The sequence below is a fragment of the Mandrillus leucophaeus genome, unplaced genomic scaffold, assembly GCF_000951045.1.
Source record: "Mandrillus leucophaeus isolate KB7577 unplaced genomic scaffold, Mleu.le_1.0 Scaffold124, whole genome shotgun sequence".
Classification (NCBI taxonomy): Eukaryota; Metazoa; Chordata; class Mammalia; order Primates; family Cercopithecidae; genus Mandrillus; species Mandrillus leucophaeus.
Genome location: NW_012100765.1, coordinates 582,750 through 606,625, shown reverse-complemented (window position 1 = coordinate 606,625; position 23,876 = coordinate 582,750). Strand labels below are relative to the sequence as shown.

The 23,876-nt window shown below is 43.9% G+C and overlaps 1 protein-coding gene across 4 annotated transcripts; it reads left to right on the top strand.

The window, feature by feature from the left end:
- Positions 1–666: 666 nt before the first annotated feature.
- Positions 667–19,639, top strand: SEC11C (SEC11 homolog C (S. cerevisiae)). 4 transcript variants are annotated; one of them, XM_011971694.1, is made up of 6 exons: positions 667–1,224; positions 10,296–10,405; positions 13,365–13,514; positions 16,494–16,613; positions 18,399–18,456; positions 19,435–19,637. In XM_011971694.1, the coding sequence occupies exons 1-6, from the start codon at positions 1,138–1,140 to the stop codon at positions 19,486–19,488; spliced, it is 579 nt and encodes a 192-aa protein (XP_011827084.1). In that variant the 5' UTR covers positions 667–1,137; the 3' UTR covers positions 19,489–19,637. The 4 variants fall into 4 exon arrangements, with proteins under 4 accessions (XP_011827084.1, XP_011827088.1, XP_011827086.1 ...); XM_011971698.1 differs by lacking the exon at positions 13,365–13,514 and having other exon boundaries at positions 19,435–19,639; XM_011971696.1 differs by lacking the exon at positions 16,494–16,613 and having other exon boundaries at positions 19,435–19,635.
- Positions 19,640–23,876: the final 4,237 nt, after the last annotated feature.

Below are 23,876 nucleotides of genomic sequence, written 5' to 3'. Positions count from 1 at the left end.
TCATTAGCTTCATGGTAAGTCAGCTTCTGGTATATTTTAAATTGCAACCTGATCCTTTCCCCCGGACCTCCCCATTCAACTTATCTGCTTTTCCTGTTGTCATACCACCTCCATCCTTTAGGTACTGTATAAATTATCTATTATATCTGTCTTCGGTAGAATATAAGCTTCATGAGGGCAAGAATCTTTGTTTGTTTTGTTCACTGATGTTTTTCAAGTGCCTAGAACAAGGCCAGGTGCATGGTAGGTGCTCCATAAAGATTTGTGGATAAATAAATACAATAAATAATGCATAAACGAGTGAGTGAATGAACCAAAGGTAATCTAGGATCAGAATTGTGATGATCTAGGACTTCTAAATTTAAAACTTTGAGTTCTATTCCAGACTCATTTCCACTTAACCTTGGCCATGTCAGTGAACCTTTCTGGGCCTCTGCTTTCTCGTGTACGAAATTAGGTGGTTATGTATTCATTTAATTAATATCCATTGCAATCCAACTGTGGTCAAGGCATTCAAAGATACTTCCTTGCATTCAAGTGGTACCACTCAAAACGCAGAATTCATTGGCATCAAAGTCCAACCTCTTCCAAGCCCCGCCCACCTCACGTCCATCTTTAGGCCCTGCCCCGATTCGGTTCAGCCCGCCCCCAGCGTAGAGGCACCACCTTTCCTCGTTGCAGTCATCCAATAGCCAAGATACACGGCTAGGTGATTTGCGAGCGGGAGTTAGGTGTCCTCTTGGCGCCTGACCAGAGTCGGGAAATTTGGCTTCTCTTGAGTAGTCCCTTCCCCGAGTTGGCCCCGAGGTATGCGGGGTCACTCGCTGCTCGACGTTCCCTCCGAAGGGTCGGACAAGGCTCCGGAGCCCTGTCGCTGCCCTCCCTAGGAGCCCTGGGTCTTCACTGGCCGAGGTGCCCGCCCCGCGGCATTCTGGGAGTGGTAGTTTTCTTCCTTCAGGTTCCTTCCTGGCTGGCCAGTGCCCAAGACTAGCGAGACTACGATTCCCAGACGCCCAAGCGAGTCGCCGGTCACGTGGCCGCAAGGACGTGGGGCCGGTGGGCGGGGGCCTGCAGGTGCCCCGCTACTGTCTGTGACATCCAGAGCCGGCGAGCCGCTAGGTCCCCAGAGACCCCGCCATGGTACGCGCGGGCGCCGTGGGGGCGCATCTCCCCGCGTCCGGTTTGGACATCTTCGGGGACCTGAGGAAGATGAACAAGCGCCAGGTGACGGAGGCGGGTGGTGAGCGCGCCCAGGCCGGGACCGGCTGTGCTTACGAGGAGTTGGGGCTTCCCGTGCAGGGCTCCGGGAAGGGCAGCTCCCAGTGATTGCGGCCGGGCGGCCACCCGAAGCTCCCGCGCTGGGCTCTCAGGCCCTGGGTTCTACGCCCACGTGTGGGCATGGGTGTGCACTTCCTTGCCCTGACAAGAGCACAATTAGGGGAGGGTGTAGGAAAGGGGAGAATAGAAACCCCGTGCCATGGAATGTCAAATGTGGATGAGAAAGCCATAGCCACGCTTGTGGGAGAGTTGACTATGTGAGCGACAGCTGTTTGCGCGTATTTGAAGGGCCACCCGGTGAAGAGGGAACCGATTTCTCTGTGGGGCTTCAGAGGCCTGACTGCCTGCGGGTGGAAGTGGCAGAAAAGCAGGCGAGAGGGAAGAACTTTCCTACAATGGGAGCTGTCCAGCGATGCCTCCCAAAGCAGTTTCTTTCCAACCTGGGCAGTTGTTTTTCCCCTGACCGTGGGTCTGGACTCAATAATGCTCCCTGTGCCTAGAGAGCTCACAAGCGGTGCGCAATCATTGTGGATTCAACCCACGTTCCCAGCGGGATTCCAGAAGCCTTCTCTAACTTCTGAGATGCCATCATTCTGGCTGCACTATGAATGTAGGAGGCAGCGTAGGGTCTTTGGGCAGCTGGGGTGGTTGAATTCCCTCTCCTTTGTGAGAAGACCTCAGAGGAAAACGTCCCTCTTGCTCTCTCCTTAGCCACTTATTGGCCATCATCACTGTCTTTGGGTCCTTATCTCTTCACTATAAGGTTAAGAGTGAGTAGGGATTGGAAAGGAAGCCCTCTCAGTCAGGAAAAATACGATTATGTAAGCTTCTAGGTAGAGAATTTGGGGGACCTCTAGGGCCTAAATATCACGGTGGATACTAATGCCACTATTACTACTAATAAATTGTGCTAAGAAAAATGGGACCTTCCAACCAAGGGATTTTGCTTGTCTTTGAAAATGGTAATAATCCTTATTATTTTGAGGGCATCCAGTTTCATTTGCTCCATCAGTTGAGATGTGGGGTGGTGCCCATGGGAGGTCACAACTACTCCTTTAGGCATATGTGTTTTTCCCCTCTCACTCTCCTCCCCCTCCCCCAAGTAGAATTTCAGACTAGTGCAGTCGTGTGGGAAAGTTTGATAATTTCTATTTCATCAACCGTGTTTAGGATGTGGTAATGTCTAGGTGTGCACAGCTGATATACTCCTATTTCTGGAAGATGAGTTGTCGTAGAGATTATCACCAGCTTAAAAAAGTAACTGCTAATGTCCTGAGCATTGATGCTGTTCAATACCCTACAGGAAGCAGAGCTTTGTTTAAAAATTTAGACTTAATGGCTGGGTTTTTAAAATGTCTCTAAAATTAGTACTGACTACTGATGGCTGTAATTGCAGACTGTCAGAAAAGGCCCTCTGATGAGTGTATTGATCCCTAAACCACTTTGCCCTTTGAAAGATCAGTGTGTTTTTTGCTCTCAATGATAAGGCCTGCCAGTAGCTGGCTGTATTGCCTGTTTTGCTAGTCTTCTAATTAAAATTCAGCAAGCTCAAATCTACTGCGTCTCGGTACTTTTTAAAAAAGCTTTGTCCGTTTGCTTTTTGTTGTTGTTCCTCTTCTTCCCTCCAAAATAGCATCTTATGACACCTTGTCAGGCCTGCATGCTCCACCAGTCTTGAAAGCAGGACCTTCTTTCTCTGCCCCTGCTTACTATTAAAGCAGGACCCACATGCAAGACAAGGGCACTTTGTTTCTGCAGTGAGGAAGAGAGGAAGAAATACAGCTACTGGCAGTGCTGCTGCTGTCAGCCAGAATCTTTGGTCTGAAATGTTTGCTTAAAACTCTTAGACGTTGGCTGTTTAATCTTTGGTTGACAATGACTGAGTGTGGACTTACTTCTACACTCTGTCGTGAGCATTAAGTACTGAGCATACAAAGTTGGTAGGCAAAGGTGAACAACAACAAAAGCACCCGTGAAACGTGGTGGTGGTTTGGTTTTTTTAGACCCCAGTCAGCTTGTCAGGAGTTCAGTCAAAATTACTTTTCTGGATTCCAGGATTTTAAGCCTAGAATCTCATTAGTAGATTTCTTAAAGTTAAGGTGTTGCAAGTATGATCTGTGGTTTCTCAGTTTGATTTTTAGATTTTTGTGTATTTGGGCATTTCCTTAGCAGGTAGATGGTTTGCTCAATGGAAGCTTTTTTGAGGAATTGATTTTGCTTCCCCTTACTGAACTTTTCAAGCTTGGGAAATTATATGGGAAAATATATTCTTGGTACGAGGTCGTCACTGGATAAGTGGCAAGATTTTATAATTTGCTTTTATCAGGGTGGAACCAGATGGCTTGAAAACTTGTCTAAAAACGGCAATCTTTGTTTAAAACCATGGTTTGGGGCTTTCCTAATTGGATATGTAATTCATTATGGAACAGTGGTGATTTATCAAGTGCTTTCAGTCAGGCAGAGCAGCTGGGGAGGGTTTTGAATGTGAATTCCAGTGAACAACTTCTGCTTTAGCGTGGCGTGACTTGTAAGGCTGATTTTACTTTAGAAGCAGTGTTTTTTTGTTGTTGTTGTTGTTGTTGTTGGACACTCAATATTTATTGAATGAAGACATGAATTTTTTTTATCTCTTCTAAATGCTCACTTCGTTGCATTCTTAAATATTTGCTTTGTGATTTTTGATTTTTTCCGTTATGCTCTTTGAGCTTACGGTGAAATGGTGTAAAGACTTTGATTGTTTCATGGCAACTTTCTGGTAAATATTCTTCATTTGATGAGGGATAAAAGACTACATATTGGGTACAGTGCACACTGCTCCAGTGACAGGTGCACTAAAATCTTAGAAACGACCACTAAAGAACTTAATCCATGTAACCAGAAGAAGCAATGGTTTAACGTATTATAGCCCAACACTTTGACAATGTCTGCTTAGCACTCCAGTTTCATTTTTCAGTCTCCTGGGAATATAATGATAGTTTCATAATTTGCTATTGACACAGTAGCCAAGTCGCTTTAAAAAATGGTGTGTAGGCTGAGTGCAGTGGCTCACGCTTGCAATCCTAGCACCTTGGGAGGCCGAGGCAGGTGGATCATTTGAGGTCAGGAGTTCAACACCGGCTAGCCAACATGGTGAAGCCCTGTCTCTACTAAAAATATAAAAATTAGCCGGGTGTGGTGGCGCACGCCTATTATCCCAGCTACTCGGGAGGCTGAGGCAAGAGAATCGCTTGAGCCAGGGAGGCGGAGGTTGCAGTGAGCAGAGATCGCGCCATTGCACTCCAGCCTGGGCAACAGAGTGAGACTCCATCTCAAAAAAAATCCTTCATAATTGCATCAGATTACCTATTGTTACGTTTTAACATTAACAAGAGACAGTTTTGAGCTCTGCTTTTCCTACCTTACATCAGTCAGAATACGTTTTCAGAATAGAGAAAAGTTTAAAGAAGAAAAGTCAATGACTCGTAATTTCACTATCCTAAAATAGCCTCTCTTAGAGTCTTGGGGCATCTCTTTGTGTTTGTTTTATCGTTTGGTGAGCTCCTACTGCAGCTTACATTTTTCACTCAACATACTGTGTTTGGTCGTGTCATTAAACTTCCTTTTTATTTTCCTCCCCTAACCCAACCCACTTTCTCCTCCACTCCTGTTAAGTTCTTTATGCATTGTTTTAAATAGTGGACTAATCTGCCATTTTCTTTTTCTCTCTTTTTTTTTTTTTTTTTGAGATGGAGTCTTGCTCTGTCACCCAGGCTGGAGTACAGTGGTGCTATCTCGGCTCATTGCAACCTCCGCCTCCCAGGTTCAAGAGATTCTTGTGCCTCAGCCTCCCGAGTAGCTGGGATTACAGGTGCATGTGCCACCATGCCAGGCTAATTTTTGCATTTTTAGTAGAGTTGGCGTTTCACCATGTTGGCCAGGCTGGTCTTGAACTCCTGAGCTCAGATTATCTGCCCACTTCGGCCTCTCAAAGTACTGGGATTACAGGCGTGAGCTACACCGCACCTGGCCCCATTTTCTACTCAGTTATTTCCCTGTTGTTGCTCATTTATTGCCTTTTCCACATTATTAGAATTAAGACTGTAATGAATGTCTTCGGGCCATAATTCTCAACCTGCACTCACCATTAAAGATGGTTATTTTATCACTATTTATTCAACAAATTGAATACTTAGCTTTTTGCCAAGCCCATGTTGAATCTTGAGGATACAGCTATGAGCAAGGCTGAAATGATGCCTACTTTTGTGGAATGTAAGGTCTAGTGCAAAAGACACTTTAGGTAATTACATGCTTAATTATGATGCTGATGAACGATATTAAGAAATACAGGATGCAGTGAGAATATGTAATAGGGAGATCTAGGCTGGCCAGAGTGGAGGTTGGCAAACCCCACTGCACCACCTGTTTTTGTAAAGTTTGATTGGCACACAGCCATGCTCTTTCTTTTACATATTGTCTATGGCTGCCTTCCCGCTACGTTGGCAGGGCTGAGTAGTTTCAATGAGACTATGTGACCCGTAAACATAAAATATTTACTGTCTTACCCTTTACACAAAAAGTTTGCTGATTTCTGGTCTAGCCGGTCAGGGCAGGGTTCTGTTGGGCACTGGCATTTAAAGGTGGATGTAAAGGTGAGTGTTGGTAAACTGAGGGGTCCAGGGAGGGAGCCTTCTGGGTGAAGGCCCTGGGGTGGAAAGCAGCATGTGAGGTGGAAGCATGGACAGTGTGACCAGTGCAGCTGGGGTGAGGCGAGCTTCAGCAGCTGAAGTGGGGCTGGGGGGATATATCAGACAGGGCATTAGAGGCCATATTGTAGTTTAGTCTTCATCCTCAGAGTAGTGGGATACAATCAAAGGGCTTTAGGCAGGGCATAGACATGACCAGGTGACCAGATGTGCATTTGAAAACCAGTACAGTCAAGCACCATATAATGATGTTTCTGTCAATGATGGACCACATACACGATGGTGGTCCCATAAAATTATACCATATTTTTACTCTGCCTTTTCTATGTTGAGTTACACAAATACTTAGCAGTGTGTTACAGTCACCTGTAGTATTCAGTCTAGTAGCAAGCTGTACAGGTTTCTAGCCTAGGAGCAATAGGCTACACCGTATAGCTTAGGGGTGTAGTAAGTGACACCATCTGGGTTTGTATAAGTACACGTTATGATGTTCAAACAACAATAAAACCACCTAACAACGCATTTTTTCAGAATGTGTCTGTCATAAAGTGGCGCATGACTGCCCTGATTGTAGCACAGAGAATGGATCGGAAGAGGTGTGCACAGGCATTAGGAGACCTGTCATGAGGCTGTCACAGCAGCCTGATGGGCCCCGTTGGTGATATGATGAGAGTGGCGGCAGTGGGAATAGAGAGAACTGTACAAACTCCAGACATGTTTGGAAAGCCAGAATGTATAGAATGAATGGGTACGGGGTGGCTCCAAATAGCAGGGCGATAATAATGTCATTTACTGAGAGAAGGATCACTAGCACTGAAAGCTTTTAGAGAAGGTAAGTTTAATTTTGACATGTTGAGCAGGAGGTATCTTTAAAGACGTCTGAGTGGAAACGTCAGGTAGGCAGTTGGAAGTCTCTGAATTGGGAGTAGTTAGCATGACGGGACCAATGCCAGCATTCAGGTAGAGGAGGAGGTTCAGATGGAGGAGGAGCAACTGGCAGGAAGACAAGAAAGTGGTCAGAAGTGGATGGCATGCCATCGTGGAAGGCAGGGGCCAAGGGTTTGAAGAAATGATCGTGTGTTGAGAGCTGCTGGAAGGTCAGGTAAGGTGAGGGCTGACAGTTATCCTTTGGATTTAGTGAGCATGTGACTGATTATGTAGGTTGAGGACTGAATATAGATGGTGAAGAAGGGGAGCAACTTGGGGTAGACACTGTTTTGAGAAGAGCTGTGAAGGAGAAGAGAGAGTGTGAAAGCTGGAGGAGGATGTGAGGTGGAAGAAGGGTTTGCGATGGGAGAGTCTTTAGCTGATGGGAGGAGGAGGTATAGAGCCATGATTCAACTTTCACTGCACCTCAGAATCACCCCACCCCTCCCAGCGATCCAGCTGGTCTGGGATGGACTTTCCAGGGCTTCCCCGATGATTCTAAGGTGCAGCCAAGGTTGAGAACCAATGGTATAGAGCAGTGGTTCTCAGCTGTGATTCCCACGCCAGCAGCTTTCGTGTCGCCTGGGAATGTGTCTGAAGTGCAGTCCTCAGGCATCGCCAGCTGATCCTAGTGCACACTGATGCTTGCACGCTGCCGCTGTAAAGAACGGTCCATATACCCAGAAGTCAGAACCACGTAGAACCACCTGGGAAGTCTCTATTTGAACTTCCTGAGTGTCTTTCAGCCTGACTTTTCCAGGCCTTGTGTATTTATTTATTTATTTATTATTTTTTTGGAGATGGAGTCTCGCTCTGTCGCCCAGACTGGAGGGCAGTGGCCGGATCTCAGCTCACTGCAAGCTCTGCCTCCCGGGTTTACACCATTCTCCTGCCTCAGCCTCCCGTAGCTGGTACTACAGGTGCCCGCCACCTCGCCCGGCTAATTTTTTTGGTATTTTTTAGTAGAGACGGGGTTTCACCGTGTTAGCCAGGATGGTCTTGATATCCTGACCTCGTGATCCGCCCGTCTCAGCTTCCCAAAGTGCTGGGATTACAGGCTTGAGCCACCGCGCCTGGCCGGCCTTGTGTATTTTAAACTGTATTTAAACTGTGTTTAAAACTGTATTTTAAATTGTACTCAATGCTCAAAAAGAGTTCATACCACCACATTCCAGCTCAGTTAAAATTGAATTTGGATAGTTGAGGAAAATGATGTTGCCCAGAGCCACGTGATCCAGGTCCTCACTCCAAACTCAATTCAAAAAGATGTTCTGGAAAGCTGGTAGGGAGCTAAGATGGGATCTAACTTGTCTAACATCACTGCCTCCAAAACACTAAAACTATATTAATAGCAAGGAGGTTTTAGAAGTTATCAGTTACTCCAGGATACGCCCAGGAAAGGAAACAAGATCAGCCAAATACTAGAAGCTGGAAAACAGATGGAAGAATGGGAACTGGCACAGCCAGAGAAAGCCAGGATCTGAGCGGCACTGGGGGAGGCTGTGGCTCTTCAGGTTTGTGAGGCAGAGAGAGTCCTGAGACCCAGGAATTGGTGTCCCCAGAACTGAAGGCGAAGGGGAGATAGGGCTGAAATAAATTTGATTGGGTAGAAAGGCATAGAAGCAGTGAGACCCCCTCTCTCTTGTCTTCCACCCAGAGGCCTCGCCTTCCTCAGCAGAGGTCTGGGAGTTCATTGCCTGGAGAGGGGAACAGAAATCTCTGGAGGAGGGGCTGCCAGGCCTGGTAGGGTTGTGGCTCCCACCCTATAAGTGACTGTGCACACTGCATGCTGAGGGTAGAAAAACAGAAGTGAGGGGTGAAGGACCTGACAGAACATGGGTCCTCAGGTATACACAGAGGTGAGCACAGGTGCCAGGAGAATAGGCACCTGCGGCCCGGTGGAAGGGGGTCATTGAACCAGTGGGGCTAGACCCACGTGGGGATAGAGCCATTTTGGTTCCGGGGTGTGTTGCTGAGAGTGGGTGGCCCCAGTGGAGGGAAGATCTTTGGAGATGTGGATGGGGGCCCAGGAATTAAGATAGCACAGTGTTGATGGACCACCCACCTGGCTCTGCAGATCACCCCAACAACTGCAGGGGTTGTGAAGAGGAAGATTGAGGCAGGTACCAAAGTAAGGAGCCTCCCTGGTGGGCGGTGCTGGCGATGCCATGAGGGGCTTTGATTTTGAGTGGTCCTACCCACAGCAGCCTTAGTCCCTGTTGCGCCTGGAAGGAAGGCGGATGTTTGGGCTGATAGGTCAGCTCCAGCCCGACAGGGTGTTGGCACATGGGCAGGTGTTGTTTTCTCCTTTAGTCACCAGGAGTTGGCAGGTGCAGCAGGCAGCTGTCAGCAAGGAAGAGCCTGTGCTTCAGCTTGTGCCATGCTGCAAGGAGCGAGGCAAGCCCAGTGGGTCTAAACGCAGTGGTCTGAGGTAGAGTGGGTGGGCTTCTACCTCCTTCTCAGAGCTGATGTAACTAGTGCTTATGCGTTAACTCGTGTGACCCGCCCACCTGTACTCTTTTTTTTTTTTTTTTTGTAACGGAGTCTCGCTCTGTCGCCCAGGCTGGAGTGCAGTGGTGCGATCTCGGCTCACTGCAAGCTCCACCTCCCGGGTTCACGCCATTCTTCTGCCTCAGCCTCCTCCCAAGTAGCTGAGACCACAGGCGCCCGCCGCTACGCCCAGCTAAATTTTTTTTGTATTTTTTAGTAGAAACGGGGTTTCACTGTGTTAGCCAGAATGGTCTCGATCTCCTGACCTCGTGATCTGCCTGCCTCAGCCTCCCAGAGTGCTGGGATTACAGGCGTGAGCCACTGTGCCCGGCCCCTAACCAAATATTTGTTATTTACCTTTTAAAACATTTATGAAAAATTTAAACATCAAGATGTTTAGCGTTTCTGTTCACTGGTTTTAAAATGTCATTTTTAGATGCAGGATGACCTCATTGCCAAGCACTAGGATAGGACTCGGAAGCTTCCGTTTGAGGCTAAAGGTAGTTGTAGGTGAATCCACAGTGTGCGGATCTGGGTGAGACCTGTGCTCAGCATGCTGCACTGTGTCTGGAAATGGTCTTCACCGGGAGGCTCTGGTGGCAGGCCTTGAGTAGTGGAACCCTCTAGGGTGTAAGGTGCTGGGAAATCCCGAAGAGGTGATGAGGGCCTCCTTGGGGCTTTAACAAGACAGGCCTCACAGATTGCTCTTTTTTTCCTCCCCTCTCTCTCACTTAAGGAGAGATATTTGCCAGGCTCTTTCCAGGGACAAAAGTTGAAATACTGCAGAATTTTGTCCCTTGTGTTAGTTTCCTGTCCTAAAACCGTGTCTTTGGAAAAGTTTGATGAGTGCATCTCCAGCTTCAGGGTGGCGGGTCTTCTGCCACTGGTTTTCACTGTGGTTCCTCTTTTTCATTCCAGCTCTATTACCAGGTTTTAAACTTCGCCATGATTGTGTCTTCTGCACTCATGATATGGAAAGGCTTGATCGTGCTCACCGGCAGCGAGAGCCCCATCGTGGTGGTGCTGAGGTACGTCCCCCAGGCTGGCCTCCAGCCTCCAGCCTCCATCACAAGGCTGCCCTGGGTCTGAGGAGCAGAGCAGCCTTAAGTGAAAACCTGTATGACAGCTGAAATTCAGGATTTTAATTGGATAAATTATTAGTCTTTATTGATACCTATTTTGAGAATGTTTCTTTTTTTCTGGCTTTTGAAAAATCTTATCTTTCTTAGTAGATATTTTAGAGCTTTAACCATGTTGGTGCTCGTGCACCTAATCCATGTCAAATGACAATTTAATAATATGATATTCATGCATTATTTCTATACAAATTGATTTTTAAACATAACTAAAAATGTTACTTCATTTTCTTTGTACCAAACAGGCAGGGCGTCTGTATCCCCAGCGCGTAGCATTGTGTCTAGTATTTTTTTCAAGCTTCTTCAGTAATACTGGTGTATTGATGGCTACTATCTTCTTGAGACTATGATGCTTATAAAAGTACAGCATGTTTATTTTAGAAAAGTTACCACTAGAGTTAACTTCACACAGCCATAAAGCCATCCAAGGGGAAAAACTTAACATCAGTTTGAAATCAAATGGCCGTGTTTGGGAGCTGGTAGGTGCTTCAAGATGCCGTCTGTCTGGTGTGTCTTAGGTCATCAGATCTGTTGTTTTCAAGGTGGCATGGTGGGCTGTGGCAGTAACTTGGGCAGAGTCACAGCTTACCAGGGCAGGAGCCGAGGCCAGAACATAGGGCTCTTAGCTCGCATACCAGTGCCCTTTCCCTCCACCGGGCCTTGCCACCACCTTGTGGGGTCATAGCCATGATCCACGCCCCACCAGGCCGCCCTCATGTGGTTGGCCAAGGGGCACACTTCTAGAGATGGAGTTTCCGTGAATTTAGAAGACTGAGGCCAGCCTAGCTCACAGCAGAGCTGTGGGACCTCCGACCCACTCGTGTTTACACTATGCTTTAGGGAGGCCCCTGGCGTTGGGGTGGGTGGATTAGGAGTGGGGAGAAGGGAAGTACATTCATGGATTCAGGAAACCTTAACCTTGCTTCACATGTAACAGTTCCACGCTTGTATGTTTTATGTGGTTACACTTCCTGGTAAGATTTCATTTGAAGGAAGGATTTTAAGGCTTTTTTTTTTTTTTTTTTTTTTTTAAAAGAAGAAGGAATTTAAAACCTCAAATTTAGATGGACCCTCTCCTTTAACAGACAAGGAACCTGAGGCCCAATGAGGCCAGGCCTCAAGCATCTCCCAGTAACTTTTGGCAGAGCCAACACTAGATCTGAGATTTCCTGGCCCTCCTCAGATGTCACAGACACACTTCCACACAGGAGCTAGTGTGAAATTGCTGCATTTAGGGACTTTTTTTTTTTTTTAAAGCATCCTTTGTAATGTTAAAGCAATTTGGTTTGTCAGCATAAACCAATGACATCCCTAAGGGATGTGTGGTTTTTGGGGGAATCTGGCCCATGAGGAAAGCAAGTAGACATTGATATTAGTGAAACATTGAAAAGAACTGCTCTCCTGATAGGACATGATAGTGACCCTTGATGTCCAACTTCAGGACACCTATGGCCTCTGTCGTCTGTGCAGGGATCTTTTCCTAGCTGCAGTTCTCTTACACTGTTACTTTTCTATCAACATCTTCCCACTGTATCTTCAGGAATTTTGTTGAAGGAGTAAAGATGAAGCCACAGATGAAGAAATTATCTTAAACATTTTAGCTTTTTTTTTTTTTTTTTTAACCCTGAAACAATTATGTTTTATTTTCAGAAGAAGACAAAATAGAATTTCATATTGGGGGACAGAACAAACTCAAATTTGTTGACTGTGATGTTTTCTCTTAAGTCAGTTGTATTTCTAGCCCTTTTCCCCTGTCATTCAGATTGGCTGATTTTGAATGCTTCATCCATGACCATACTTAGTGGCACTGGTTTGACAGGCTGCATTTCTCCTTGCCACTTTCTGCACCTGCTGAGATGTTCGAGGTGGGCCAGGCTGGAGGGAAGGAGGGCAAGCTTCTCGAACTCTTGTTGGGAGCCATGGTTTTCTTTGTTTCCGCTAGAGCTGCACGGAGCTTCAGTGGTTCATTCTCCTCAGGTTCTTCCTGCTCAGCAGCCGTTACTCGTCCTTGGTTGCACAGCCCCCTGTCAAGCTGTATTTCTAGGTCTTATTCTCTCACGTATTAAAGCAAAGAATTAGCACACACATATGTATGTGTGTGTGTATGTATGTGTGTGTATATATATATTATATATATATAAAAAAAATGAACTTTTCAAATTTTAGCTTCCAGCATATTGCAATTTACTTTGAATCCACCAAAGATTTTGGCACAGGTTTACATTGGTATCATGTGGAATTATTTATTGACTTCCACAATAACCCAGTCCATGTTTGTTAGAATTGGGCTTTTGTAGAATATGGTGGAATTCTCCACCATATTCTCCTGCTGCTGCAGGAGGCGAAGGACTTGGGTTCCCGTTTGTCCCAGCCTCAGTTTGGCATCAGGGCGGGTCGTGCTCCCCAAGTGCTTTCATGTGTGCCTCATTTCTTAAGTAAGGATTGCAGTATCCTAAGTGCTGGGGATCTGCTCTAAATGAAAGGATTGCCCTAGATGATTAGCTGTAAGTCTGCAGTTCTGGAGGAAAACGCTACTGTATTTGTGGATGCAGGACTTTTTTGAAAGCTAAAAATTGGTAGCTTTTACTTCAGAGTTGACGTTAATCCTGGTTTCTTTTCTACCTGATACGAACTGCAGAGGGTCCTGCCAGTGCTCATGACACGATAATGTCAGTAGAAGTCATTTCCTTTCGCACATGTTACTACCTTGAGCAGTCAGAAGGAAGCCGCAGTGGCTTGTTTTATAGCTCCTGAGACCTACTTGACTATTGAGTTTCACCTCTGACATGTTTATTCTGATCGCCTTTTGGACATAGGGTAATGCTGATGCTGACTTTGTGCTTCTTTCTAGTGGCAGTATGGAGCCGGCCTTTCACAGAGGAGACCTCCTGTTCCTCACAAATTTCCGGGAAGACCCAATCAGAGCTGGTGAAATAGTTGTTTTTAAAGTTGAAGGACGAGACATTCCAATAGTTCACAGAGTAATCAAAGTTCATGAAAAGTAAAGAGGCTTATTTCTTTTTGGTTTTGTTTTGTAAATTTTTGGTAGATTCATGGCTAATTAGAAACTAGTAAAAGCACAGGATGATGTCGTGAGTTCTGCCATTTTCTCACTGGGTGACTTTGGACCGACTGCGTAACTCTTTCTGTAGGATGAGAGTTGTGGTAGTTAAACCCACAGTAACTCACAGAGTGATTATGAGAATTAAGTGAACTAATGTTTACTAAAGCAATTCAGAAACTTAAATTGCTGCGCAAATGTAAGATGTGATATATTATGACATGGTAGTTATTTGAAGGAGTTCAAAGAAAATCAAACAGTTTTGATATGAAAATTATTTTCTGAAATGCAAAAAAACTAGCTGTTTTTTCTATGTTTGGCCAAAGTGGCATCTTCAGCAGTAATATTAGTCCTGGATGGATAAAAATTCCTTTTCCAACTCATCTCATGATTTGGTCGTTGCATATTCTGCATTAATTTTCCATTGCCACATCCCCCACTCCCCAAACAGCCTTGCTGTTAATACCAGCCATGACTGACTTATTAAGATCCTTTTCTGGAACCGGAAACATTTACTTCTTGCTCAAATATATAAAGTTCCCATGAGAGAGTACTTCACATGATTGGTAAAAGTGTACATTTCATATATACTTGGTTATTCATTTACCTTTATGCAGCTTAGTATGGATTTTTATCTGTATGAGTCAGAATTAAATTTAGGTATGCCTAGGTATGTTTTTTAATAATGGAGCATTTCTCACTCTGTATGTGTGTGTGTGTTTGAGTTTGACAGAGAGAAGTAACTCCTTGTACATATCTGGTATTAGATTCCCATTCCATTCACTGCTTCTTTTTTGAGATGGAGTCTCACTGTGTCGCTTAGGCTGGAGTACAATGGTGTGATCTCCGCTCACTGCAACTTCCGCCTCCTGGGTTCAAGCGACTCTCCTGCCCCAGCCTCCTGAGTACCTGGGACTACAAGCATGCACCATCCTGCCTGGCTAATTTTTTTTTTTTTTTTTTTTGAGACAGAGCCTCGTTCTTGTCTCCTCGGCTGGAGTGCAATGGCGGGATCTCAGCTCACTGCAACCTCTGCCTCCTGGGTTCAGGCAGTTCTCCCTTAGCCTCTCAAGTAGCTGGAGTTACAGGCACGTGCCACCACACCTGGCTAATTTTTGTATTTTTAGTAGAGATGGGTTTTCGCCATGTTGGCCAGGCTGGTCTCAAACTCCTGACCTCAGGTGATCCACCTGTCTCAGCCTCCCACATTGCTGGGATTATAGGCGTGAGTAACCGCGCCTGGCCCATTTACTGCTTCTTCACAAGTGTACCCCACAGATATGGATACTCATTCACTTCACATTACTCTACACATGAGAACAATCCAGTTTCATCCTGTGCTGATACACTGGTCCTGTGCTAACGGTTACTTGATGCCTACCTGTTAGATTCCTGAGGAAGAAGCATCCTCAATCATGATGTGACAGTACTTGCACTGACTTACAATTAATTTCTAAAGATGATCAATTGTTCCAAGTTGAGGAAATGATTATTTGCTCTAATTTGCATGAATTATGAGACACTGTCAGGATTTTTATCCTGATTTCCTTTATAACCGTGTCTGCAAACCAGCTTGCTCTTTTTAATATGGTTTCAAATCTTTGGGGGTTTTTGGCATTTTATCACATTATAATAGTGCATTCTTTTTTCGTCTCTCTTATTGAAAGAAGACCCTCTTTACAGCTCCATAATACTACAATATTATGTTTCTAGAGTCAAGGCTATCTGAGCACCAGTTTAGAATGCTTAAAATGGGTCCCACATGTCTCTTTAACACACTGGTGTTATGCCATTTGTGATTCTTGTTTCCCTGCAAATTCTACTTTATGCTACCGTGGTCAGTGGTGAAGGAAATAATGCAGTAACAAATTGTGCATTTGGCAAGGAAAAGGAAATCTGAGGACAGCCTAGAGCACACTTGCATTTAAATTACCTTGTGCTCAAATCTGTGTGATCTAGGATTAAGTTTATATCTAGAGTGAAGAGGAATATCATCCATGTTAACAAATTGGTCTATGAGGCTGGGCATGGTGGCTTATGCCTGTAATCCCAGCACTTTGGGAGGCCGAGGCGGGTGGATCACTTGAGGTCAGGAGTTCTAGATCAGCCCGGCCAACATGGCAAAACCCCACCTCTACTAAAAGTGCAAAAGTTACCTCGGTGTGGTGGCTCACACCTGTAATTCCAGCTACTCAGAGACTGAGGCAGGAGAATCGCTTGAACCTGGGAGGCAGAGGTTGCAGTGAGCTGAGATCGCACATGGCACTTCAGCTTGGGTGACAGAGCAAGACTCCATCTCAGACAAACAAACACACAAACAAAAAACCAAATTGTTCCATGAGGTCTAAGAATGAAAACAGTTCAAGTCCAGCACAGGTTGTTAAACCAGCTTCATGTCCTGACTTCTGACCTGTTCTGACTTGAAGTGAATGAAGTGAGCCTGGAAAAGCTCCTTGTCAGCAGTGTTTTTGTGTATTACGAATCTGGACTTGAAAGAATTGCACAGTGGTGATTCACATGATTTTACCTACTGATGAATGACACGAATACACTTGTTTACAGGTTAAAAAAATATTAGGTCCTAGTATATTCGTCATTCCCAGAAGCCATGTGGTGAGAAGGAATTCTTCATTGTGTGCTGTGCTGGAAGCAAATTGTTGCCCTTGTGCTTGGTCATGCTTTTTGTTGTCACGGTTACTTGAGTGTTTTGGAATTGAAGTCTACAAAATGGTCATTAGATTTGTGCTTCAGTTGAATGGTTGTCTTAAGCAGTCATCTTAGATTTTAAAAAGGTTAGTTTATCTTTGACTGTTTTTCTAAATGCTCCTGTCTGACAGTAAAGTCTTGGGTAAACTAATATTTTTGTAAATGATGCTGTGCCGAAAATAATTTTTGAGAGGACATTATTTTGCTTTCCAGAGATAATGGAGACATCAAATTTCTGACTAAAGGAGATAATAATGAAGTTGACGATAGAGGCTTGTACAAAGAAGGCCAGAACTGGCTGGAAAAGAAGGACGTGGTGGGAAGAGCAAGAGGGTGAGAATTCACCTTTAACTTATATAGAAGGCTATGGAAAACACTTAGAAATGAAGAAATTAAATCGATAGGCTGAGTCGTTAATTACAAATCAGGAGAGTTCTAAGCAGTTCTAGTTTATCCTGTGAAGACAAATACAACGTATAAATTCCTAAAGACCTAAAATCTAAAACGGAGCCCAGTTACCTATATGATGGGTTCAAATCTGTTTAAAAATAAATCCAGCCAGGCGCGGTGGCTCACACCTGTAATCCCAGCACCTTTGGGAGGCCAAGGCAGGAGGATCACTTGAGCCCAGGAGTTCAAGACCAGCCTGGGTAATATAGGGATACCCCATCTCTATTAATAAAAATTTTTTTAAAATTGTTCTTAAAAAATGAATAAAAATAAATCCTCACTGAGAGATTAGTTATTTGTGGATTTTAAATAACCATTACAAGAAAGTCTCCCAGAGATAACCACTGTTTAACATTTCAGGGAATGCTGTAGATACTCTCTGGGCTGGTACAGATGTATGTTATACATATATATAATTTTACTTAGAATTTGATTGTTTTTCACCCAGCAGGAAGTTGGAAATAGCTTTTCGTGTCAAATCTACATCTATATCTTTTTAAGTGGCTACAAGCTGTTTTATTGCGAATACAAATTTATTTAACCAAGCCCCATTTTGGTGGACACTTAGATTATTTCCCATTTTTCGTAACTAGAAACATTTCTGTGATACATCTTTTAGTATTCATCTTTGTATAGTTGTCCAGCAATGAGTTCTGCTTCTGATTGACATAACAGAGAATGTGTCCTCATTAAAACCCAAAAAAGGAAATTCTTCCCCTCTCGGCAACCCGTTTTATGTTGAACAGATGTAGAAATGTTTTTTTTTTTAATCTTACCTAAATCTCACTAGCTTTTTAAGGCTGGAGAGACTGGCTACCGTTTTGTAAGATTTAGCGTTATCACTCAGATTGTGGCTTACGGCTTCTTCCTACTCCTTTAACCATTTTTCTTTGTTGCATTTTCACTTGAATATCTCCGGGGGGACCAGGAGGGCTTCCAGTTAGTCCATCCTGTCTTTCTAGACACTCTGGTGAAAGACTTTGGATAAGAGAGAGGATGGAGCTACTGATGTATAAAAGCCTGGAAGGTACTATGGGTGTGCTACCTTGTCTCCCACGAGCAGAGGTGATTGAGACCTGGGTCCGTCTGATTACATATTGCTGTTAATTTTGTCAGCGTAATCATTGGCTGGTTTATGCACTGAACCTCCTCTCTCTGGGCTCATAATCATATATCAGTATAAGTTGTGCTATTCACATTTGTATTTGCTACCCCATACATTTATTTGTTATATCTGACAAGCACTGGGAAATCAAAATAATTATTTGCATTACAAACTCATTACTCATGTGCTTTGAAAGCTTTATCTAACAGCAGTTTTTATATAGGCTATCTGAATCTTCTCTTCTAAATAAAAACTAGATTTGTGAAAGTTGCCTATTCTTTTTGTATAAGCGGCTTAACTATTTTACTTGTAGCAAGTGAAGACAACCAGCATCACTATCTCAACTCAAGTGCCTACTTAGAAAACTTGTCCTGGCTGCCAGTGCTGATGCTCCTTACTAATAAAGCTGTTTGAGACAGGGCTGAATACATCCTTACAGCCCCGGTCAGTGGCATTCCCACGTACGATTCATTTCCTAAGACTGATTTATAGTATTTTCAGATGTTGCCATCATCATGTTATAAACAATTTTTATATCTCTTGCTTTTTATCCCACAATTTAGGTTTTTACCATATGTTGGTATGGTCACCATAATAATGAATGACTATCCAAAATTCAAGGTAGGAATTTATGTGTGTCTATATTTGTTTACTTAGTTAAATATTGGAGCTTTTACTTGTGCAACTGTAAAGAGGCAGTCTTCTTAAAACATGTTGCCATTAATAGGCCTGCAGAATATCTATAGTTAACCACAAATTAATGTAGTCATTTAAAGTAGCAACATTTAAATTAATTATTTAAAATAGCTACTTTCCCCCTGTGTGTTCATGTTCTAATATGGCATTTATCTAATTGCTGCTTTTTATTATGGAAATTTTCACACACACACAAAAGTAGTCCCATAAACTAGTAATGCTTACCTCTCAACTTCAACAAAAATGGTATCTCTCTCTCTCTCAATATATATGTGTATATATGTGTGTGTATATATCATATATATGTAAATGTGTGTGTGTGTGTATATATATATATATTTTTTTTGGACGGAATCTGGCTCTGTCACCCAGGCTAAAGTGCAGTGGCACAATTTCGGCTCACCGCAACCTCCGCCTCCCAGGTTCAAGTGATTCTCCTTCCTCAGCCTCCCTAGTGGCTGGGATTACAGGTGTGCACCACCACGCCCAGCTCATTTTTGTGTTTTTAGTAGAGACAGGGTTTCACCATGTTGGCCAGCCTGGTCTCGAACTCCTGATCTCAGGTGATCTGCCCGCCTTAGCCTCCCAAAGTGCTGGGATTACAGGCGTGTATCTATATTTTTTTAAAAAATCACTTGACAAACAATGGGAAACCTGCGTAAGAGTAAGCACTGCATTTGCTGTGTGTGTTCGTTGTCTGATCTTCAGTCCATCAGTATATTTTTAGGTTTTTGATCATAATGTGGCATTGAACAGCTCATTTAGAGAACAAGGCATGGGGGAAAGAGGTAATCTTTTGATTCTGTCCTCAGCCCAGTATTTAACAGACTTCATCTGAATACATTTACAGACCAAATTTCTTTGTAGACCTCACAGTGATTTTCCATTGTGTTTTCTTTCCAGTATGCTCTTTTGGCTATAATGGGTGCATATGTGTTACTAAAACGTGAATCCTAAAATGAGAAGCAGTTCCTGGGACCAGATTGAAATGAATTCTGTTGAAAAAGAGAAAAACTAATATATTTGAGATGTTCCATTTTCTGTATAAAAGGGAACAGTGTGGAGATGTTTTTGTCTTGTCCAAATAAAAGATTCACCAGTAAAGATGGTTTTCTTTTGTGGAATCTGATTTGAATCTGCTCAATCTCTCTGCCAATTGTGGGAAACTCTACACTGAGTGTGAGGGTCTGTACTACTTCAATAACAAGGCAGGCTGTTTAGGGCCTGGCCTGCTAGTGGGGCAAGGCATGGTCCACATGTATAGTTGTAATGTCTGAGTTTCAAAAGCAAAATTCTTAATATAATGACATTTCTGGGGGTAAACAAAGAGGCCCTTAAAAGGACATAGTTTCTTATTAAAGTATAATCTGAGAAACTAAGAAAGCCAACATCTTTTAGAAGGAAGGGATGTAATCTGCTTTGTTTTGTGGTATGATATATCTTGAGATAGTTTGTTAAATTATTTGAGAAGTGTTTAATAAATTATCTAAAATGGTGCATACTCCTTTGAAAAATTGCAAAAACTCCAGAAGTTGAAAATTGCAAAAACTACAAAAGGTCTCTTTCCTCAGTCTTCCCTTTCCGCTTACCAGGGATACCCACCATTAAATTAGATATTTGCACGCTATATAGTCCTGCAGAGAAAGTAGACCCTCTTGCAAGTATTTATCAAGCGCTTTTACCCAGCCACTGTCTGATGTGCTGGAGGTACAAAGTCCCTGCCCTGACGGAGCCCACACTGGAGCAGGAGGAACAGATAACACACAAGCCTATGATTTCAGGTACTGGTCATTGCTATGAAGAAAGATAAAGCATGTTAAGCAGATAGAGGGTGACAGACGACACTGCTTTTCAGATGGAAGTCAGAGGAGACCTCTCTAAGGAGGTGACATTAAGCAGAGTTGAAGGAAATGAGAGGGAGTGGAGCACATAAATCCCGGGAAGTGCATTGTAGCCAAGTGCAGAAAAGGGAGTGCTGTTGGCGGGCTAGAGGGTTCTCACACTTTAAGGAGTACACAGCCACCTGTCTTGTTCACGGCTGATGCGGACTCAGGAGGTTTGGGGTGAGCCTGATGTTACGCACTTCTAACACGCTCCCAGGGGATGCTCATGCTGCTGGTGCCCACTTTGCATAGTGAAATATTAGAGGAATCAAAAGGAGGCCAGTGATGTTTTAAAATGCACTCTTCAGTTTTACTAAAATGTTCTCTTTTCACCAAACACAATGATGTTGACATCCTTTCAATCAGGACTTACAAATCTACCTCATTCTTTTACATTTGTTCATTTCTGATCTAAGAATTTAGAAGCCCTAAAAGTCACTTAAGCACTTATGTGGCCTCAGGCGAGTTAACTTCCCTTAGCCTCAGATGGAGGATAAGAACTGCACTTACCGAACGGGGCTGTCGTGAGCAATAAGCCGCATGGTCCTTGACACGTCCACAGTATCCGTTCGATAGACGTTCCCTATTGTTGCTCATTTTTTCCCTTTCAGTGTAAACCTGTGTCACACCTGTATGGTTACTTTAACTGAGTGAGCACCTGGCTTGGTAAGGACCAGCGGGAGTGATCTGCTGAGGACAGCTTGCCCTTTAATCCTTTCTCTCTGCTAATATAGGCTATTGCAACGATAATGGACCTCGAACTGTTGAAATCGGCAAAGTCAAAGAAAAGAAGATTTACAGAATACTTTCTAAAAACGTTATTCCCTTGTGTCCTGTAATAAATTGTTTTCTTAAGAAAAAATGGATTTTTTTCCCTTACCTAAAACTGGTATTTTAAAATGTTGGGTCAAAATCGTATTATTTTATCATCTTCTTGGGCTTCCGTAAATTTTTTAAAAACTCTTATCATGGCTAAGCTTTTTGGTAATTCTTTGAACATGCCTAACATTCTGAAGTGAACTTTACAAAGACACCTAAGAACCCTGACAGGGCTCAGCCAGTGCCATTGAATTGTGGATTTTAGTGACAAAGGTGTCTTTTGACCTCCCTGATGCTGTTGGTCCTTATAAAATGGGAGCGATGGCAATTAATGTTGGATTGAAGTTCTTTTATCTGAGGGTCTCAGTGGTAACCTCAGTGTCTGGAACATATCAACACGAACCAAGGATGTATCTGAGCAGACAAAATCAGCACTAGAACATGCAAGCTGCTTGCAGTTGATTCATCAGGTAGAACCTCTTATTGGGAGCTTTTCAATGTTCATGTGACACATTTCTCACATGGTTACACAACTGCTTTTCCACTTCGCAACAGCTTAGAAGCATCAGAGTAGAGGGTTTCTGGTAGACAATGGCCAGACAGGTAATACTGACTGAGAAGGAAGAATATAAACTATAAAAAAACAGATGCAAGGATTTCAGGAAGCAGCCCGGTGTATCCACAAAGGCGACACTGTGCTATAAGAAGACACTTAGGAAGAAGTTAAATGGCATTTGCCATACTGCCTTTGAGATCAATTTAGGTTTTCATCCAGATCGGAAAGTTTCTACTACGGGGTAGGGTGAGCTTCAGTTTTTTCAAGAGGTGAATGGTGGAACCTGTGGTTGATTTCCTAAGCCACAGGCCTGAGTCCTGCTCTTCCACCCCTTTCCCCCTTGACAATATGTTAACATTATGCAAATCCTAGAAAAGCAGCTCCTGCAGACATGCACAAACCAACAACCAGATTGTGGGCACTAAATCGCTCTTCTATTGAGATTCTGGACCTGCCACTGTCCCAGCAAGTCTGGGCAAATGGAACATTGTTGGGAAGAGAAGGAAGCCTAACCTTTCTAAGTTAGCAACGTAGGAGAATCTCTAATTTAGAGGAAGCAAACCTGGGCATCTGGTCTTTAAAAAAACCTCCCTAGGTGACTAATGTGTGGTCAGTATTGAGAACCACCGAGAAACAGACGTCTGCACACATTAGTTGAGAATAAATGTGATTAGGATGCTTGACTGTTCATATCTTTCTTCTTGGCTTATGAAGTTATTTTCAGATTGCATAAGAAGAAACCAGAAACACACTGCATCTATGTGTCATCCTCTTGCCACCATTTCCCCCACCAAGATGATGCTAACCTCTCTGAATGGTCACTTGATTTCCAGGTGAGCCCTCATCTTACAAAGTACCCTTTGGCCCAGGGCACTGGGCGATCAACTTAGTCTCATCCTGAGCTTCTGGGCGGAGATCCATCCTTTACCACTTGTGTTCATCAAGTAATCTTTATTTCTTTTTGAGTCAGAGTCTTGCTCTGTCGCCCAGGCTGGAGTGCAGTGGTGCGATCTCGGCTCACTGCAGGCTCTGCCTCCCGGGTTCACGCCATTCTCCTGCCCCAGCCTCCCGAGTAGCTGGGACTACAGGCGCCCGCCACCATGCCTGGCTAATTTTTTATATTTTTAGTAGAGACGGGGTTTCACCGTGTTAGCCAGGATGGTCTCAATCTGCTGACCTCGTGATCTGCCTGCCTTGGCCTCCCAAAGGGCTGGGATTACAGGGGTGAGCCACTGCACCTGACCAGGTTCTCTTCATTTCAAATGAGGAGTATGGGGTGGGATAGGATAGAAGGAGGAGTTGGGAGTCACACCGTGATTTAAGCCCTGCCTCAGCCTACCAAACAGAGAATCTTTAACAAATTCAGACTCAGTTTCCCTATCTCCAGAATTAGCATCAGGGCAGGTCAAGAGTTTATTGGATGCCTGGATTTAATCAAACAGAGCTTTACTATTTCTTCTTCACGATCACTGAATTTGAGTACTTAGAATTAATTAAAGCCTCCCAATTGTCTTGAACACTCTTCTCTATTGTCTTTGGCCATAAAATTCTACCTATATTTTCTCTGAATTTTAAGTCTCCCTGCCTAGATTGTTGCAGACATATCCTATGGCAGGGACATTTTTTTCCCAGGGATCTTGCTTTTAGCTGCATGAAGCTTCAGGATGGTGCAGGGGGACAGAAACCTCTTTTACACTGAGTCTTGTTTCTGCACCAGTTCTGTGCCAGGAGGGAAAAAACGCTAGCTACACATGTGCTGTGGCCAGGCCTTCTTTTGTAGGATTCCCTCTGGCCTCCCTCTCTTCTACAGTCCCATCACCCAAACGCTCTCTGTCATCTGCCTCTTCTCAGGTTTAGTGATTTCCCTACTAGTGTTTAGCTTCTGCCATACTGCAGAATATTTTCTTTAATAGGCCTTATTTTTGAGAGCAGTTTTAGGTTCATAGCAAAATTGAATGGAAAGTATAGAAGTTTCCCATATACCTCCTACCCCTACACAGGCACAGCCTCTACTACTACTTACCACCCCACCAGAGTGATTCATTTGTTACAATCAATTAACCTACACTGATGCATCATTATCACCC

What these genes read in the sequence shown, in the direction of transcription:
- SEC11C (XM_011971694.1), top strand. Translation starts at nt 1,138, where the DNA reads ATGGTACGCGCGGGCGCCGTGGGGGCGCATCTCCCCGCGTCCGGTTTG. An exon ending in CCCATCGTGGTGGTGCTGAG is followed by an intron (nt 10,406 to 13,364) that starts GTACGTCCCCCA and finishes GCTTCTTTCTAG; the next exon opens with TGGCAGTATGGAGCCGGCCT. An exon ending in GTGGTGGGAAGAGCAAGAGG is followed by an intron (nt 16,614 to 18,398) that starts GTGAGAATTCAC and finishes CCCACAATTTAG; the next exon opens with GTTTTTACCATATGTTGGTA.